This window comes from Onthophagus taurus, chromosome 2, assembly GCF_036711975.1.
Source record: "Onthophagus taurus isolate NC chromosome 2, IU_Otau_3.0, whole genome shotgun sequence".
NCBI lineage: Eukaryota > Metazoa > Arthropoda > Insecta > Coleoptera > Scarabaeidae > Onthophagus > Onthophagus taurus.
In genome coordinates this window covers 20,943,389-20,963,050 of record NC_091967.1, presented here as the reverse complement: position 1 = coordinate 20,963,050, position 19,662 = coordinate 20,943,389, and the positions used below count along the sequence as shown (strand labels likewise).

At 34.5% G+C, this 19,662-nt stretch overlaps 1 protein-coding gene across 22 annotated transcripts in view; it reads left to right on the top strand.

Annotated features, from left to right (window-relative positions):
• Positions 1-19,662, top strand: part of LOC111425955 (titin) — a 131,007-nt gene that overhangs the window by 76,182 nt on the left and 35,163 nt on the right. For 17 of the 22 annotated variants that reach the window (XM_071194473.1, XM_071194480.1, XM_071194478.1 and 14 more), the window contains one exon: positions 3,876-19,571. The exons of 4 other annotated variants lie outside the window; for them this stretch is intronic. In XM_071194473.1, the coding sequence (XP_071050574.1) occupies positions 3,876-19,571 (15,696 nt within the window). The remainder of the gene's footprint in view (positions 1-3,875; positions 19,572-19,662) is intronic. One more of the 22 variants, XM_071194489.1, reaches the window with a different exon arrangement.

Here is a 19,662-nt window from a genome sequence, read left to right as displayed (position 1 = left end):
ATAAATTGTAAATAAACAATATCTAACAAACTAATACGTTTATATAATATTATATATGTTATTTGCAAAATCCGAATTTGTAGTGAATAAGTTAACAAAATCATGATGGTTTTGACTGTGAATTTTGACTTATTTTAAAATTATTAACTTCAAAAGCTTATAATTGACTGATTTTTGGTACTTTTCCACACCACCTTTTAAAATTGTTCTATTACAATTGGTATCCCAACACATTATATTCTTGTATCTATTTTTTAAATATTAAGATATCCTCAAAATATTAAGTTAGTTTTACCCTTTACTCCGTAAATTTTGTTATTAAATGACGTAGAAATGCTCAAATCTTTGTAGTGTAAGAATCAAAACTATTAGTTTAATGAACCAAATTGTTTGACAAATGGATATTTTGCTCATCATTCTTTTTCTCTCATTCTTCGCAGAACTGATTATGAAATTAATTTTTCAAAACAACAATTAATTAGAAAACCTTCAAATTCTTTGACAATTGTTGTATGTACATGTTGATAAGCGATGGATTATGACTCATGGTGCAACAAAATCTGTTCTAGAATACTATCATTTTCTTTCAGCATCCTTCTTGTCATCTCAGTCTCCGTTTGGTCTCTTTCTGCTCTCTTTTCCTTTTCTATACCTCTTCTATAACTAATCTCCTTTTAATCCCTTTCTTCTATAACCAGTCTAGTTCCTTTAGTTCTAGTTTCAACATCAATGTATGACACTGCTTAAATGAATGATTGATCAATTTAATGAATCAACTAAATAGTTTTTTCATTTAAGTTGATTATTAAATACTTTAGTATAATCTTCAATAACGTACTTACTTCTAGATACTCTGTCCTTGTCAATTACAGTCTACATCTTCATATGAAACCAATTGGGTTTTTTACCAGTACGTTCATAAAACAGTCTACAATGTAATTTTCTTTTTATATATCAGAGCATTTTTACGTATTCTGAAATATGAACTGGCGCATATATTGATAATCAGTTATAATCATATTTATTCCGTTGAGAATAACTCTTGATGACAAGTCCAGTGTTGCATTTGATTGCTTCATCCTCTTCATTCTTCTATAATATAAATACTCATTTACACGATCTTGGAGTTTCATGTTCATGTTCAAATCGACGTTTAAAGCATATGCTGCAGAATCATCTAATATTTAGGTCTTCTCGCTTTAGGTTTTTCTTTCTGTTCTGACTTCTTGAATGTTGATGTAAATTTCTTATTCTAAATGTAGCGTATTCCATGTAGCATCGAACATTTTCTGTGACAAAATGTTACTTGTAAACTTACACATTTTTTTATGTATTGCAGTTATTATAAATATAGTACATTAAGTAACTTATTTTTGATAATATCAAATTAATGCTTTAACATTGTTGACCATTAATTTATTTAGGTTTTAAAAACAAATTTCCTTATTTCCAATATAAATATTGATATATCTTTGTAATTTGCGAAAATAAGTCAAAAATGTGCTATGAAGAAAATAAATGAGTAAAAAAAACTATTTTGACTATTGTCAAATCCAGTTTTTTACAAGCAGTACTTCTATCGGTATCTTTTGGAATAATTGTTTTTGGAGAAATGTTTTGCTTAATATTACCAATTATGTATCTCTTTTCAGTTTTCAGTAAAACTGGGCCAATTATTTGAGCCTAACAGCCAAAATTGAGATAAAGCCAGTTTTGTGAATGTGGGCTACCTAATTAATAAATTGTATTCCACTTATTAGTACACGGTTATTGCTTTTTTGTGTCTCAAATCCAAATTCAACAGGACATCTCAAACGAGTATTCTTTTAATGAAATTACTATTATTTACATTCCTCACGCTTCTTACTATCTGAATCCTCTTGTTTATCAAGGTGATCCGAATCTTCTTCCTCAGTGAAGACATCTTCTTGGTCTTCTTCTATCAAAAATTGATTTACCGCGGTCTCTAGTTCCTTAACTGTTGTAGTGACCGTATAACATGAAAAAATATACCTGTGTGACTTAGCAAGCTTTAAATTATCACTCGAAACACACTGGTGTCAAGCTGACCCCACCAATACTTCAATACGTTATACTCGCACTACCAGTGAATGTTTTGTCTCCTTGTAAACATTAGGTATATTTCAACATGTTATCTCGAATTTACACGAAAGGACTCGATAATCAAAGATCCCTTGTAACAGTACCTCTCAGTTATGGAATGGCTAGGGTCTGGAGGTCCCGATGGTGCCCTCGGAAAGTTAAGAGACTATTTAGTGTCATAAACAATTTTCTTTCATTTTACCGAACTTTAAGCACTAACCTCAAAATTATAGTAGGTTGCAAGCTGTTGATGATGATATAAAGGAAGTCCACAAGAAGTTTAGTTCGTGAAATATTCAAAAATTTAATATCTCGCTAACTGAACTTTTTGCTGACTTTTATTTTATACGAGGATAAACTTCTTACAAAACTCTATCAATTTAGTACAGTTTTGTAGTTAGTGCGTGAACTTTAGAAAAATCTTAAATGTTACGTTTTGCTAAATTTTAGTTTACAACAAACTCTATTAAATAACTTATCCATAGTGCTTATTATGACATATGAAGTGAAAAATTAATAACACTCCAGTATAAAAGATCTGCTGTATTAATGTTTGAGACACTACTTCACTATTAGTGCTTTTAGTTCTTTTGAGCTCCATGTAGATTACTTCCTTTTTAATCATTATCATTTACTCCATCTCTTACTTCTCCTGATACCCAAGGTATATGAATATCAATTGAATTATATTTCTTTTGGATTCACGTATTGAGAAAGCTTAGACCGTTTCGGATATTGCGAAAAATATATATATCTGTATATGTTTAACAGCACGTTCGAAAATTCACAATAAATCATTATTGGTAACTTTTTGTATGATTACTGTTAATGTTATCCTTTAAAAGGATAACAATTAACTATTATATATACGTCATATAAAATATACATATAAAAACATGGAATTAAATTAATATATAATACACAATTAATTCTTTCTAACATTACCATCTCCCATCCTCTTTAATATCATTTATTTTATTCTTTTTTTCGCTAACAATTAAAGTTTAATAAAAATAAAAGTTTTAATACACACATTCCAATAATTTTAGTCAATAAGTAAAATTCAACAACAAAAGTTACCAATAATAATAATCATTTAGTTTTAAGTAGTAATGTATAAAAGCAATGTTTTCCAAAGTTAAAACAACAAATTGGTTTTTATAAAATCATCTTTCGGTATCTTAATATAAAGATTTTTGTGATAAATTTTTTTATTATTTTTTCACACTTTGTATACGATTTCCAATCACGCGAATTCTTAACAATTTCTTAATAACCGCTTTGCTTAAAATGCAGCTCTAACGCTATAAAATATTATTTGCTGATTATTTTATTATTTCGCGTAAGTTTAACAGTGCTTTTTAGTGATTTATTTAGTGCTTCATACTGCTGCTTTTTTTTGGCGAAGGTGAGTCGTTTTAGTCTTGTGTTTTTGTGCTGTTAAAGAGATTGATCAATATACATATTCATGTATATACCTACATTCTTTCATTACTCTTAATTCAACTCAAAACTCACATAGTATATATACTTAAACTGATAACTCTTCAATAAAATAAATAAAAAAACTACCACTTGCCGCCACTAGTCTTACAGCCCCCCGCCCCTTAATTTTTCTTTAAACTCCATTTCTGGCGTTATAACGCTTCACACCGTGCCTCTAATACACTATCTTATGATCGCGCTATCGTAGTTCGCATCAAAGTTACTATTAAGTGTAAATATTTCGTGAAAAACACAAAGTAGCAAAAACAATTCATACACTTTCACAGAACTGATCGCAGTCGAAGAGGACACTGAAAAACCCCTAGCTACCATTAAACCCGTCGAGCAATCTGTAACTATAACCGAATTGAAACCAGAAGAAGTTACGGAAGTAAGTAAAAAGGTTGTTAAAAAGACAAGAAAAATTAAACGCGTTAAGAAACCCCAAACCCCATTTGAAAAAGAAATTATCGAAGACGTTGTTGAAGAGTTTATTGAAGAAGCCCCGAAAGAAACTGAAATTCCAAAGAAGAAAAAAATTAAGAAGGTTACCACCACAACCTCCGATAAAGGTGAAGTAACACAAACCGAAGAATTCGTAGATGAAGAAGGACCAGAACAAGTTGAAGAAGGTGTCGAAATTATTGAGGAACAGCCAATAGTAACAGTCGAAGATACAACACAAAAAATAATTAAAAAACGTATTAAAAAAATTAAAAAACCAGGTAAAAAAGTCGAAGAAATTGAAGAAATCATCGAAGAAATAATTGAAGAAGAAAAACCAAAAGAAATAAAACCAAAAGAGATAAAATCAATTGAAGAAATAAAACCAATCGAAGAAATCAAAGCAGAGAAACCCAAGAAGAAGAAAATAAGAAAAGTACGGCGTAAAAATGATAAAGGAGAAGTTGTTGAAACTGAAGAAATTATTGACGATAAAGGACCAATTGAAGAACAACCTGAAAAATATGTTCAAATTATTGAGGAAAAACCTATAGTGACAGTTGATGAAACTAAACAAACAACAATCGTAAAGAAAATTAAAAAAATACGCAAGCCCGGAAGAAAAGAAGAAACAGAAGAAATTATAGAAATAATTGAGGAAGAAATTCCAGAAGAAAAGAAACCTATTGAGGAAGAAAAACCTAAAAAACCAAGAAGATCACGATGGGGACGAGAAGAGGTTGAGGATATAGTTGAAACAAAAATCATTGAGGAAGTTAAGAAACCAGAAGAAATTAAACCTGAAGAAGAAAAGCCTAAGAAACCCAAAAAGTCTCGTTGGGGACGGGAAGAGGTTGAGGAAATAGTTGAAACGAAAATTGTTGAAGAAGTTAAGAAACCAGAAGAAATTAAACCGGAAGAAGAAAAACCTAAGAAACCCAAAAAGTCTCGTTGGGGACGGGAAGAGGTTGAGGAAATAGTTGAAACGAAAATTGTTGAGGAAGTTAAGAAACCAGAGGAAATTAAACCTGAAGAAGAAAAGCCTAAAAAACCCCGAAAATCACGTTGGGGACGTGAAGAGCTTGAGGAAATAGTTGAAACGAAAATTGTTGAAGAAGTTAAGAAACCAGAGGAAATTAAACCTGAAGAAGAAAAACCTAAGAAACCCAAAAAGTCTCGTTGGGGACGGGAAGAGGTTGAGGAAATAGTTGAAACAAAAATTGTTGAGGAAGTTAAGAAACCAGAGGAAATTAAACCGATTGAAGTTATAAAAGAAATTATAGAAATACCTGAAGAAATTATCGAAGAAAAGAAAGTGCGTAGGAAGAGAATTAAAAAGATTAAACGTAAAGATGATAAAGGTGTTGAAACAGAAGAGATAGTTGAAGATGAAGGACCAACACCCATTGAAGAGAAACCTGAAGAAGGTGTTGAAATTATTGAGGAAAAGCCTGTTGTGACTGTTGAGGAAAATAAACAAACAACAATAATAAAAAAGACAAAGAAAATAAGGAAACCAGGTAAAAAGGAAGTTGTAGAGGAAATTATCGAAATTATAGAAGAAGAAAAACCTGTCGAAGAAAAGAAACCTGTCGAAGAAGAAAAACCAAAGAAACCTCAAAAATCCCGTTGGAGACGCGATGAAGTAGAAGAAGTTGTTGAAACAAAAATAATCGAGGAGATTATAAAAGACGAAGAAAAACCAAAAGTAATAGAAAAAGTAACACAGGATATTAAAGAATCTGTAATTGTAAAGAAAACAGTTAAAAAGGTAAAACGTCGTGGTGATAAAGGAGAAATTATTGAAACTGAAGAAATAGTTGAAGAAGAAAAACCTGAAGTTGTTCAACCTGAAGAAGGCGTGCAAATCACAGAAATAGTTGAGGAAATTCCTGAATTTAAACCTATACAAGTCAAACCTATTGAACAAATCGAAGAGTTTAAACAAACTGTTGATAAAGTCGAAGATATAAAAACGATAAGAAAGAAAGTAAAGAAAGTTAGACGCCTTGGAAATAAAGGCGAAATGATTGAAACGGAAGAGATTGTAGAAGAAGAAAAACCAACAGTAACAGAAGAAAAACTTGAAATAACCGAATTAATTGAAGAACTTCCAGAAGAAAAACCTGAAAAGATTAAACCATTAGAATTAATCGAAGAAATAAAACCTATTGAGAAAGTAGAAGAAACAATTACTACAGCAGTGACAAAAAAGGTAAGAAAAGTTAAAAAGCGTGGTGATAAAGGCGAGATCATTGAAACCGAAGAAGTTATCGAAGAAGAAGAAAAGAAACCTATTCAAGAAATAGAAGAAACAACACGAACAATAATTAAAAAGCAAAGGAAAGGTAAAGGTGAAAAAGAAGAAATTACAGAAACAAAAATTGAGGAAATTTCCAAACCCAAGAAAAAAGTTCAAATCGAAGAAGTCGTAGAAATTATTGAAGAAGGTGGAGAAAAAACAGTAGTTAAGAAGGTAATTAAAGCGAAACGTCCGGATGAAGATGAAGAAATAATTGATGAAGGAGATTTAGGAGTGGTTAAACCATCAAAATTCCCCACTGAAAGAGAAATTCCTTTCCATACATCTTCCACCACTTATGAAACTGTTGGCACATCTAGAGTAACACAAATTATAGCCGGTAAAGAAACTGAATGTACAGGTACAGTCAATTTATCGCCTTATACACCATTAACGGAAGAAGAAACGGTAACGAGCGAAAAAGAGGAGTTTAAAACAGATATGAAACCCACAACGCAAAAAGCTAGCACCACAATGGAATTGTTGGAAACTTTACAAGTATCAGAACAAAACACCGAAACTGTTCCAGGAATATTCGATGTTAAATTTAAACCAGCATCATATAAAGCTACTAAAAATCTGCAAATAACCGAAAGTATAACTACAAGTGAAGTACAATCATCTGATTCAACACAAAAAATCACACCTGAAGAAAGACAAAAAGATTCAGCTTCGGTATATATTCTACCTGAAACTGCAAAATCAATTTCAATAATACAACCAGCACAAAAAGAAAAAGAATTTGAAGAAGCTCCAACGCCAAAATCAGTTCAAGCTACCACAGGATACACAACTAAAGAAAGCATTGTAATTGAAGAAGTTACAGGAGCGGTTAGTGAGGACACTTTAGATGTATCACGTCCTACAGCGGCTCTCCCAAAAATGGATATAAGTCCAGTTGAATCAATAATGGTTGAAGAAGTTGTTTCTGGGACTCAAGAAGGACCGTATGTCCCTGGTTCCTTTGGACCACTAGAAAAAGAAATACCCCTTCAAACACCAACAATTACAGCCGAAGCTTTATCAACCGGACAAGTTAGTCAAATCTTTACAGAAACTCCAGAAAAAAGCTCAGGTACAATGACGGTTATATCACATACAGCAATCACAAAACAAGAAACAACAAGTATGGAACAAGGGGAAGAACATGAAACGTTAAAATCTAAAACATACACAGCTACTAAAACCATCGATCTTAAAGACAGCTTGCAAGTGTCAGAAGAAATGATTAACGCAACTCCAGGGATTTTCGATAAAAAATTCGCACCTACTACATACAAAGCAACTACCGATTTAGAAACTGTAGAAGGTGTATCAATAAGTGAAGTAGAATCTTCGACCGCACCTAAACAATTTATTCAAGAAGAAACTAAACAAGATACTGCAATGTTAACGGTATTACCGCAAGAAGCTAAATCAATAACTGAAACAATCCCATCTCAAAAAGAAAGTGATTTCGATAAATTTACTTCACCAATAGGTTTTCAAGCTGATACAAAATACACCACCACAGAAAGCGTGGCTGTTCAAGAAACTCGTGAGTTTAGATCAGAAACTAAACTTGATGTAGTAAAACCAGTTGAAGCTCAATCAGATATTAATATCGATTCAGTTCACTCTTTAACAATACAAGAGGTTGTTCCTGAAAGAACGTCACAAAAATTCGAATCTGCTCCAATGATTCCTGGAGAAAAGCAAATACCATTAAGAACCCCTTCTGAAGTAACTGAGATTATCTCAGAAAGGCACTTAACAAGGATAGGTTCAGGAAAAATAGAAGAAGAAAAAGGAATTATTGATTTATTACCATTAACCGCGTTAACAAACATTGAAACCATATCTAATGAAAAAGAAGAATTTAAAGAAGAAATAAAGCCTACTACTCACACCGCAGATAAAACTATCGATTCAATAGAAACCTTCCAAGTTTCAGAGCAAACTATTCAAGCTCTCCCTGGAATCTTTGACAAAGAATTTAAACCAACTTCCGCAACAGCGACGAAAAATGTTGAAGTTACTGAAACAATTTCAGTTAGTGTAGTCGAAAGTAACGATGTGCCATTAGATATTCTTGAAAGTAAACCAAAAACTGATACTGCCAGCGTAACGCTTTCCCCACAAGAAGCAAAATTCATATCTGAAACAGATGTCCAACAAAAAGAGACGGAATTTGATGAATTCAAAGTACCAAAAGGTGTTACTGCGAATACGAGCTTTACCACCAAAGAAGGTGTCACAATAGAGGAAGTGACGGAAAATACTTTCGAAAGTAAATTTGAAGAAACTAAACCTGTATCAGCAAAACCTAAAGTAGACATAAGTAGTTACGAATCCCTTCAAGTTGAAGAAACATTAAGTGAGACTAAACCAGGAAAACATTTACCTGAAGCTTTTGTACCAACTGAAGTAGCTCGTAAAACGATTATTCCGCAACACCAAGTGACGTATTCTGAGTTAGTAGCTCCAGAACGTGAAGGAACTTTCACGCCTGGACGATTACCTGCAGGTCAAATAGCTGAAATTGATTTAGCTACCGGCGAAAGTGTAATTGTACAAGAAACGCAGTTACAAGATAAAGAAGATGTATTCGATGAGAAACCACAACCAGCTAAATCAACAGCTACTGCAGACTTTGTAACATCAGAAGGAGTGCTAGTAACTGGAGTCGATTATCAAACCCAGCAGAAAGACGTAACAACCGAAGAAACAGTACATGAAATAGCCACAGTTGATATTTTAACTAAAGAGTCAGTGATTACCTCACAAACATTAGTAACTGAAAGTGACAAGGAATTTATGCCGGAAGATCGACCAGAAAGTCGTCAGGCTGACACTTTAATTACATGTTTAGACATAACCGATCAAACAACGGTATTATTACAAGAAGCTGAAGGTGAATTTATCCCTGATAAGAAACCTTCACACGCAATAGCCGAGAGTTCAATAAAACCAAAAGAACCTATTAATATAGAAGAGGTGCAAACGTCAGATTTTCCATCAGAATTCACTGACAAATTATCATACCGAACAGAAGAAGCTTCAAAAATAATACAGTCACACGAAGCTCAAGAAGTAACAATAACTCAAACAGCCGACAAAGAATCTACATACACCGAAGTTGAGCAAACTTCTCAAGTGGTTAGTACCACTTATACAGATTCACAAATCGAAATAGAAGTTACAGAACAAGAAAAGATGGAAAAAGAATCCGATTTGAGACCGTTTGAGCTTCCTGACTCTTTCAAAGGGAAACAAATTCCAACTCATCTTCTTCCAACTAGCATCGTAGAAGAAGTACAACCCAGTAGCGTGACACAAACGCTTACTGATGAAACACAACTTGGCGTAAAAGCCGAAAAAACACAATCTACTCTTGAAGAAACAACAATTACTGAAACTATTATTGCGGAAGGTGTTTTAAAATACGACACTGAAAAGCCAGAGGGAAAAACTGCTGATTTAAAAATTGATGAAATACAAACCATCAATGTAAGTGAAATACTTACCGATGAAAAAGAAAAATTATATGTACCTGGTGAGTTACCAGAACAACAACAAGCAAATAAAAACATAGAAGGTCAAGTAATAGCTAGTACAACTGAAGTTGTATCAAATTTATTACCCGATACTCTTCCTGAAGATAAGCCGATTACAGCGCAAGCTAGATCAGAACAAACAACAATGGAAGGTATTGAAATAATTGAATTAGAAACAGGCGAGAAAGAAAAGGAGGATATTCTAACGATTCTCCCAGACACTCAAATAGCACAACTTGATCTCACCGAAGGAAACATAATTAAAGAAATATCGGAAATTGTGACTCATGAGAAAGAAATATTATTAACACCCGAATTAACACCGCAGGGAGTTTTAGCAGCATCAGGTATTCAAACGCAAGAAGTAATAAGTAAAATGATTCACGAAGCAGTAGTTCACGCTGAAACATTGGAACAACCCGAAATAGTCACCGGAAAAGCAAAAAAATACGCAAGACCTCTACAAGAACTTATCGTCACAGAATCCAACGTTACTGATATTGAAAAAGAACTTCCCGCCGATCTTGTGCCTGATAAAAAATTAGCTAACATTGACATCTTACCTATTTCTGGATTATCAGTCACTGAAACTGTGACAAGCGAAAAAGATGAAATCTTAAAACCAGAAGATAAACCAGAAGGAAAAATTGCTGACACAAACATATCTTCAAGAGAAGTTGCAATTAAAGAGGAAGTATTACCAAGTGGAAATGTAGGTACTTTTACAAAGGAAATTCCAGAATCTGATGTGGCTCAAAGTCAACAAGATTTACACCATCATATGACAAAAACAGAATTAACCATAGGTGAAAAGGAGGATGATCATCCTGCTTTTATAAAACCAGATGAAAAGCAAAGTTCGGTTATGTTTGAAGAGGGACAAAGTATTAATGTTATAGAAACACAAACTGTAGATAAAGAAAAGCCACTTGAAGAACTCGTTCGTCCAGAAGAAGCTCAAGGAAAACCTGACATTAGTTCCCATCAAGTAGCAAGCAAATCACTAATTATCGCTGATGATACAACCGCTGTGTTTAAAGAAACACCAACACAACAGACCACCGCTGAATCCACTAGAGATTTATTAGAATCTGTTGTAAGAAGTGATTTATTAATAACAGAAAAAGAAGGAACATTTGATGAAGTTGTTGTGGATATGAAAACAGCTTCCGCAGATATTCTACTTGGTGAAGAAATTGCTGTAACATCAATAGTAGCTGCGGAAAGTGAAAAGTTATTTACTGAAGAAAAGCCGGAAACCAAACAAGCTGAATCTGATATCTTACCGCACACTAGTGCTCAAATACATGAAACTGAAGTAAGCGACGATTTGGCTGATGTTGGAAGAGAATCTCCAACCAAAGCTGAAGCGATAATAGGATTATCAGAGTTAGTAAGTGTTGAGCATCTTCAGACTACTGCAGGAGAGGTTGAATCTGAATTCCTATCAGACGTCAAACCTGATGCAAAAACGGCCAAAATAGAATTCGAAGAAAAAATTTCTTCGACTATCGGTGAAGTTACACCACAAGATAAAGAAGATATTTACACAGCAGAGCAAACACCGGAAGGAAAAACAGCAACGAGAACTATCCTTTCTCAACAAGTAGCTGAAACAACATTAACAATCTCTGATACATCATTAGGAAAAGCTGAAGAAATCCAATTTACAAGTTACCAAGCTAACGTTGAACAAACAACAATTGAAGGTATAACTCAATCAGTGCCTTTAGTTAGTGAATCAGAAAAACCATTAGAAGAACTAGTACCTGATAAGAAAACAGTTAATATCGATTTCGAGGAGGGACAAAGCGTCACTATCACGGAAGTCACCAGTGGTGACGTCGAAGGTGATTATAGAGGTGATGAAAAACCTATTTTTGAGCAAGCACAAATGGATATAAGGGAAATTAAACATTTACAGCAAACGGAAGTCATTTCTAATGATGTTCCGGAAATGTTAAAAATAGATCAACCAACAACCGCTGAGGCACAATCGGATATTTCTTCTCTTTCTATTGTTATGTCAACAGAAATTCAAACGTCTGAACTTGAAGGTGATATGTCAGAAACAGCGAAACCTGACACTAAAAAGGCTACTGTTGAATTCGACGTAGATAAGAGTGTTATAGTAGAATCTGTTATCACTCAAGAAAGTGAAATTGGACTAAAACCGGATGAAAAACCTGAAACAAGACAACCAACTAGTGATATTATTGATTTAAATCCGGTTGCGACAAAATATGAAATAATTTCTAATTTAACTACTGATTCATTCATCGAAAGTAAACCTACCGAAGCGCAAGCTGAAAAGCTTCAATCTCCACATGAAACTCTCCAACAATCTCAAGTAATCGCAGCAGAAAACGAATATGAACTTCCCGAAAAAGAGAAATTACCCATGTCTTCTGCAGAAATAAACATACAAGAACAACAAAGTACAATAGTTTCAAAAGTAATCACAGGTGATTCTGAGGATACCTTCAAATCTGCCGTGTTACCTCAAGAACAAGCAGCTTCTATTGGAGTTGATATTGTTCAACAAGTCGTTCAACAAGAAAAAACTCTAACTTCAGAATCATTATCTCAACTGGATATTATTACTCCTAAATCGGATACAGGAAAGCATATTCAAGACGTTTTGAGTACACTCACCGTTTCACAAAATATAGTTCAAGAAAAAGAGAGCGAATTTAGTGAAGAATTCCGACCGGAAACATTCGATGCCAAACTTAATGTTGAACAAGGAAAATCAGTTCAAAGTGTAACGGAAATCATCACACAAGAAACAGAGGAAAAATTCGATGTTACTCAACCTGAAGATAAAACGGCCCTTCCAAACGTTGATGGCTTAGAAGTGGCTGAGCATTTAGAACTTCTTATACAAGATTATCCTGGAGACCACACCGCGAAAGTACTTGATGTGTCAACTGCAAATCTTCAACTTTCTTCTTTCGAAAGTATAACTCAAATCCAACCAATCATCAGAGAAACCGAAAGCGAATATATTACTGAATTGAAAGCGGTTACAAAATCCGCTGACGTCTTAATTGAAGAAATTAAAGGCGTCAGTGTATCTGAAGTATTACCAGCTGACCACGAAACCATATTCGAATCTGCACTTCTTCCTGATCAAGTAAAAGCGATACCTGATATTACTGGAAGTAAAATTGCGGAAACTGTAGAAACATTAACGTCAATGTCAACCGCTGATTTAACTCCTCAAATTCCTACTGAAGCTAAAGCGGAAAAAACGTTAGACGAACTTCAAAGTATTATTCAAACAGTCATCAAAACAACTGAAACAGAACAAGATTTCGATGAAAAATTCGAACCAGTCTCAAAACGAGCAGAACACAACATCGAAGAAATGAGCAGCATTGTAATCACAGAAACTCATTCTTCAGCAAATGAAGAATCTATGGAAGAATTTACTCCAAAGTCACAACAGGCAACCACCGATGTTAATCTTTTAGAAACTGTGGAAAAGTCAGAAGTCGTGCCAAGTGATTCGTTCGTTGATTACGTTACAGAAGAAAAACCAACAACCTCCGCAAATATCGTTCAAGATACTTTAGAAGGACTAATAAGAAATGAAGAAACAATTCACGAAAGTGAAGGGCTGTTTACAGAAAAATTAACGTTAGATACAAAAACAGCAAATGTAGACATTGAAGAAACAAAATCAGTTACAATCACTGTCACTATAGGCGAAGAAAAAGAAAAAGAAATCCTCGAAAAATTCGAAGTTGACAAAAAAATCGCGTTTACAGATATAATTCCTCAAGAGACAATACAAAAATTTGAAATTGAATCTCATTTAGGGCTAGATGATTTCAAAAAACCAACGGTTCAAGAGGAACTTGCCGAAATCACTCAAAGTAAGTTAGATAGTATAGAAACTAAACAAGTTGTAGTAGCGGAATCGGAAAAGGCATTCGAGACTGTTCCTGTAGATTCCAAACAAGCTCACCGAGATATTTTACCAGAGGAACACATAAGCATTATTGAAACTACTATACACACAAAGGAAGACGACTTTAAAAAAGTAGAGTTACCTGACACTTCATCGGCAACAGAAAAACTACTTCCTCACGAAACTCTTACATTAACCGAAACACTAGTATCTGAAGACGTACAAGAATACCAATACGACAAACCAAAAGAATCTTTAGGAGAAACAACACAAACACCATTTGAATCTGTTGAAATCACTGAACAAACTGTTACTGAGAAGGAGGCTGTACTTCTACCATATTCCAAACCAACAGGACAAACGGTTTCTGTTGACTTGGAACAAGCTCAAAAGGCAGCCATAGTCATTGAAACCTTAACAGAACAAAAAGAGGACACGTTTTCACCAGATCAAATTAAAGACAATACTGCCGACTTTACAATTACCGACACACAGGTTGCACAAAAAGGTATTATTGATATATTAACATCAGAATCAAATCTAAAAATTGAAACACAACCACAAACACAAGAAGCCGAATTAGAATTCGAACACGGCCAAACGGCCATCACTATAATTGAAACATTAACAGAAATGAAAGAAGATATATTTTCTCCGGAAGATATCAAAAAAGATAAAGCTGGTTTTAGTGTGTCGGATCAAACCGTAGCAGAGAAAGTGCTAACTGAAATTTTAGCGTCAGAATCCGAATTTAAACCAGACGTTAAACCTGATACGCAATTAGCTGAAGTAGATTTGGAAAATGCTCAAGAAGCAGTTACAATAACCGAAATATTAAGTGAATCTAGGGAGGATGATTTTAAACCGGATGAGGTCAAAAAAGATTTGGCCAACTTCCGTATTACGGAGCAAACTGTTGCTCAACAAGGTGTTACTCAGGTTTTATCATCTGAAACGGAATTCAAACCCGACACACTTCCTTCATCTCAAAGCGCCGACGTTGACCTAGAAGAAAGTGAAAAAGCGTTAACAATCACAGAAATTTTAACGGAAATGAAAGAAGACGAATTCCTCCCCAAAGAAATTAAAAGTGATTTAGCTGAGTTTAGCGTTATGGATCAAACAGTTGCTGAAAAAGTTTTAACCGAAGTGCTATCATCGGAAACAATTTTACCATCAGATATAAAACCAACAACCCAAACAGCAGATTTTGATTTAGAAAAGGGTCAAGCTGCTGCAACGATAACTGAAACTTTAACGGAATTAAAAGAAGACACGTTCACTCCGGAAAGTGTTAGGACGGATGTCGCTGGCTTTAGTATCACAGAACAAGTAGCTCCGCAAAATATACTAACTGAATTATTGAGTTCTGAAACTGAATTTAAATCTGAAGCTAAACCAACCATACAAATCGCTGAAGCTGATATGGTAAAACCACAAAAAGCGTTAACAATAACTGAAACATTAACAGAAATGAAAGAAGACACCTTCACCACGGATGGCATCAAAAAAGAATCAGCATCTTTAAGCATAACGGAAAGGACAGTTGCCCAAAAAGACGTCACAGAAATTTTAACGTCCGAAACAACTTTAAAACCCGACGCAAAGACCGTATCTCAAACTGCTGATGTTGACGTAGAAAAGGGTCAAAAAGCAGTTACAATAACAGAAATCTTAACGGATGTTAAAGAGGAGGTTTTTAGCCCGGAAGATATAAAGAAAGAATCTGCGACTTTTAATATCACAGAGCAAACTGTAGCTCAAAAAGATGTAATCGAAATTCTTACAGCAGAAACAGAATTAAAACCAGATTCTAAACCTACATCTCAAACCGCTGAAATCGACCTAGAAAAAGGACAAAAAGCTGTTATTATAACAGAAACAATCACAGAGCATAAAGAAGATTTGTTTAAACCCGAGGAAATTACACCAGATTCAATCGGATTTAGCATTATTGAACAAGTTGTTGCGCAACAAGATGTAACCGAAATTCTATCATCTGAAACCGATTTAAAACCGGATACTAAACCAATAAAACAAACAGCTGGGGTCGATTTAGAAGGTGGTAAAAAAGCTGTAACTATTACAGAAACAATCGGTGAAACCAAAGAAGATGATTTCACTCCTGATAGCATCAAAAAAGATTCGGCTAATTTAACATTTACCGATCAAACTGTAGCGCAAAAAGTAATAACTGAAATACTTACCTCAGAAACAGATTTTAAATCAGAAGTAGCGCCCGTTTTCCAAACGGCCGATATTGAACAGGAAGCGGCACAAAAAGCTCTAACAATCACGGAAACTATATCTGAAATCAAAGAAGATAAATTTACTCCACATGATGTTAAAAAAGATATCGCAGATGTAAGCATTATAGATCAAACGGTTGCCGAAAAGACCACAACTGAACTTTTAACAACGGAAGGTGACTTTAAACCAGATTTGAAACCGATTACACAAGTCGCAGATGTTGATTTAGAAAAAGCCCAAAGAGCTTTACAGGTAACTGTAGTTTCATCAGAACTCAATCAAGATATTTTCTCTCCTGAAGACGTTAAATCTGATACAGCTACTTTCAGCGTGATGCAGCAAACAGTTGCGCAAAACGTCGTAACTGAAACACTAACATCAGAAACTGAATTTAAATCTGACTTAAAACCTATAACGGGAATCGCAGAAGTTGATTTAGAAAAAGGGCAAAAAGCTATGGTTGTAACAGAAACTGTTACTGAAGTTAAGGAAGAATCATTTAAACCGGAAGAAGTTAAAAAGGATTCAGCTAGTATGACAATTTCTGAAAGAACAGTTGTTGAAACAATGCTCACCCAATTATTAACGTCAGAATCGAGTTTGAAGGCTGATGCTAAACCTACAACACAAACAGCTGAAGTTGATTTAGAAAAAGGCCAAAAAGCACTTGTAATTTCCGAGACAATTACAGAATACAAAGAAGAAACTTTCAAACCAGAAGATGTTAAAGAAGATTTAGCCAATTTGGCTATTTTAGAAAAAAATGTTGCCGAAAAAGAACTTACGGAAATATTAACTTTAGAATCAGAATTAAGACCTGATATAAAACCAAGTGCCCAAACAGCAGATGTGGATGTGGAAAAAGGCCAAAAAGCAGTGGTGATATCTGAAACAGTAACGGAAGTCAAAGAAGAAGAATTTATACCCGGGGATGTCAAACCTGATTCTGCGAACTTAGGAATTTTCGAACAAACCGTTGCTCAAATGACTCTTACTGAAACGTTTACCGCAGAAAACGAATTAAAACCGGATTCGAAACCAACCGCGCAAGTTGCAGATATTGATTTAGAAAAAGGACAAAAAGCAGTTGAAGTGTCTGAAATTGTAACGGAAATAAAAGAAGAAACATTCAAGCCAGAAGATGTTAAAAAGGATTTAGCAGGAATGGTCGTATCTGAGCAAACTGTAGCTCAAAACATTTTGACCGAAACATTTGTTACAGAATCCGAACTAAAACCCGATTCAAAACCATCTACACAAATAGCTGATGTAGATTTAGAGAAAGGGCAAAAAGCTGTTATCATATCAGAAATTGTAACGGAAATAAAAGAAGAAACATTCAAGCCAGAAGATGTTAAAAAGGATTTAGCAGGAATGGTCATTTCTGAGCAAACTGTGGCTCAAAACATTTTGACCGAAACATTAGTTACAGAATCGGAACTAAAACCCGATTCAAAACCATCTACACAAATAGCTGATGTAGATTTAGAAAAAGGACAAAAAGCTGTTATTATCTCAGAAATTGTGACGGAAATTAAAGAAGAAACATTTAAACCTGATGATGTTAAAAAGGATTTAGCTGGAATGACTATTTCTGAGCAAACTGTGGCTCAAAATATTTTGACCGAAATTTTAAGCTCTGAAATGGAATTGAAACCCGATGTTAAACCAACAACGCAAGTCGTAGATATCGATTTGGAGAAAGGTCAAAAAGCCATTACTATCAGTGAAACCATTACCGAAATAAAAGAAGAAACATTTAAATCTGATGATGCTAAAACAGATTCTGCAAGCTTTACAATTACTGAGCAAATAGTTCCCGAGAAAGCATTAATCGATACATTTACTCATGAAAGCGAATTCACGCCTGATAAATTCCCAACTTCACAAATAGCTGATTTTGATATGGAAAAAGGACAAAGTGCTGTCACCGTTACGGAAACCATCACAGAAATTAAGGAGGAGACTTTTAGTCCTGGTGAAGTCAAACCAGATACTGCTGTATTTAGTGTAACTGAAAAATTAGTACCACAAAAAAGTTTAGATGAAATTTTATCATCAGAAACAGAACTAAAACCTGATGATGTACCTACAAAACAAACTGCCGACATTGATCTTGAAAAAGCACAAAAGGCTGTAACAATTACTGAAACGGTTACAGAAACCAAAGAAAAAGAATTTATATCGGAGGATATTAAAAAAGATTTAGCAAGTATAACAATAGCGGATCAGAAAGTAGCGGAAAAAACGGTTAGTGAATTACTTCTATCCGAAACAGAATTCAAACCCGATGTTCAACCCACATCTCAAGTTGCTGAAATAGATCTTGAAAAAGGCCAAGAAGTTGTAACAATTACGCAAACACTTACTGATCAAAAAGAAGAAACTTTCAAACCTCAAGATATCACAAAAGATGTGGCAACGCTGAATATTACCGATCAAACTGTTGCTGAAAAAGGTTTAGTTGAATCTTTAACAACCACAGATGAATTAAAACTTGCTATTATTCCTACGACACAAGTTGCGGAGTTTGATTTAGAAAAGGGGCAAAAAGTTGTCACCGTTACAGAAACATTAGTCGAACAAAAAGAGGAAACGTTTAAATCTGAAACCACCAAAGAAGACTCCGCCACGTTTAGCATTACGGATCAAACTGTTGCTATGAAAGATGTTACTGAAACATTACTATTTGAAAGCGATTTGGAAGAGGATGTTAAACCAATTACACAAAAAGGATCAATTGATATAGAAAAAGGTCAGCTTATCGCAAGTGTAATTGAAACAATAACAGAACAAAAGGAAGATACATTTAAACCAGATGTAGTCATAAAAGATCTGGCTGATGTTAAAATAACCGATCAAACAGTGGCTCAAAAAGATATTATTGATGTGCTTTCAACAACGAGCGAATTTGTTAGTGAAGAAATACCCTCTAAAAAGAAAGCAACCCCAAAGAGGTCACCATTGGAAAGCTTAGAACAAACAGTCACCACCACTGAAGAAAAAGAAGGAGAATATGTAGTATTAAAAGAAGAAACTCACGAAGCTAAATTAGATATTACATTACATGAAGGTGTTAAAGTTACTCAAGTATACACTGAAGAAACTGAATCGGAAACTGTCTTGAAAGGTATAGCTGAAGATAAAACAGCTACTTCTGATATAGTTCCTAAACATATTGGATTAATTGAGGAGACTCTATCATTATTTGCACCAGATACCTTGTCAAAAGACAAACCTATAGGTACCACAGCTAGCTCGGAAATAATTCCAACACTAGCTGCCATGAAAGAAGAAAACATCGCTTTCTTTATTCCCGATGACTTCTCCGAGAAGAAACCGAGGATGACGGAAGCAAGAAGTGGTGAACTGCGCATTCAACACGAGGTTATAGTTACAGAACAAAGGTCGACGGGTGATATGCGAGTTGTTGAGCCCCTGGACACGCCCACCGTGCAAGCGAAAACTGTAACCGTGGACGACAAAACCGAGCACGCGACACTAATCGAGGTCCTGCCCCACGAAGGTCCCGAAGGTAAGTGAGTTTGACACTGAGCGTTTGCCCACCACGTTTTCGTGTCTGAGTGGGTTTTTTTTCCTTTCGCGACGGTATCATTTCATCTCCC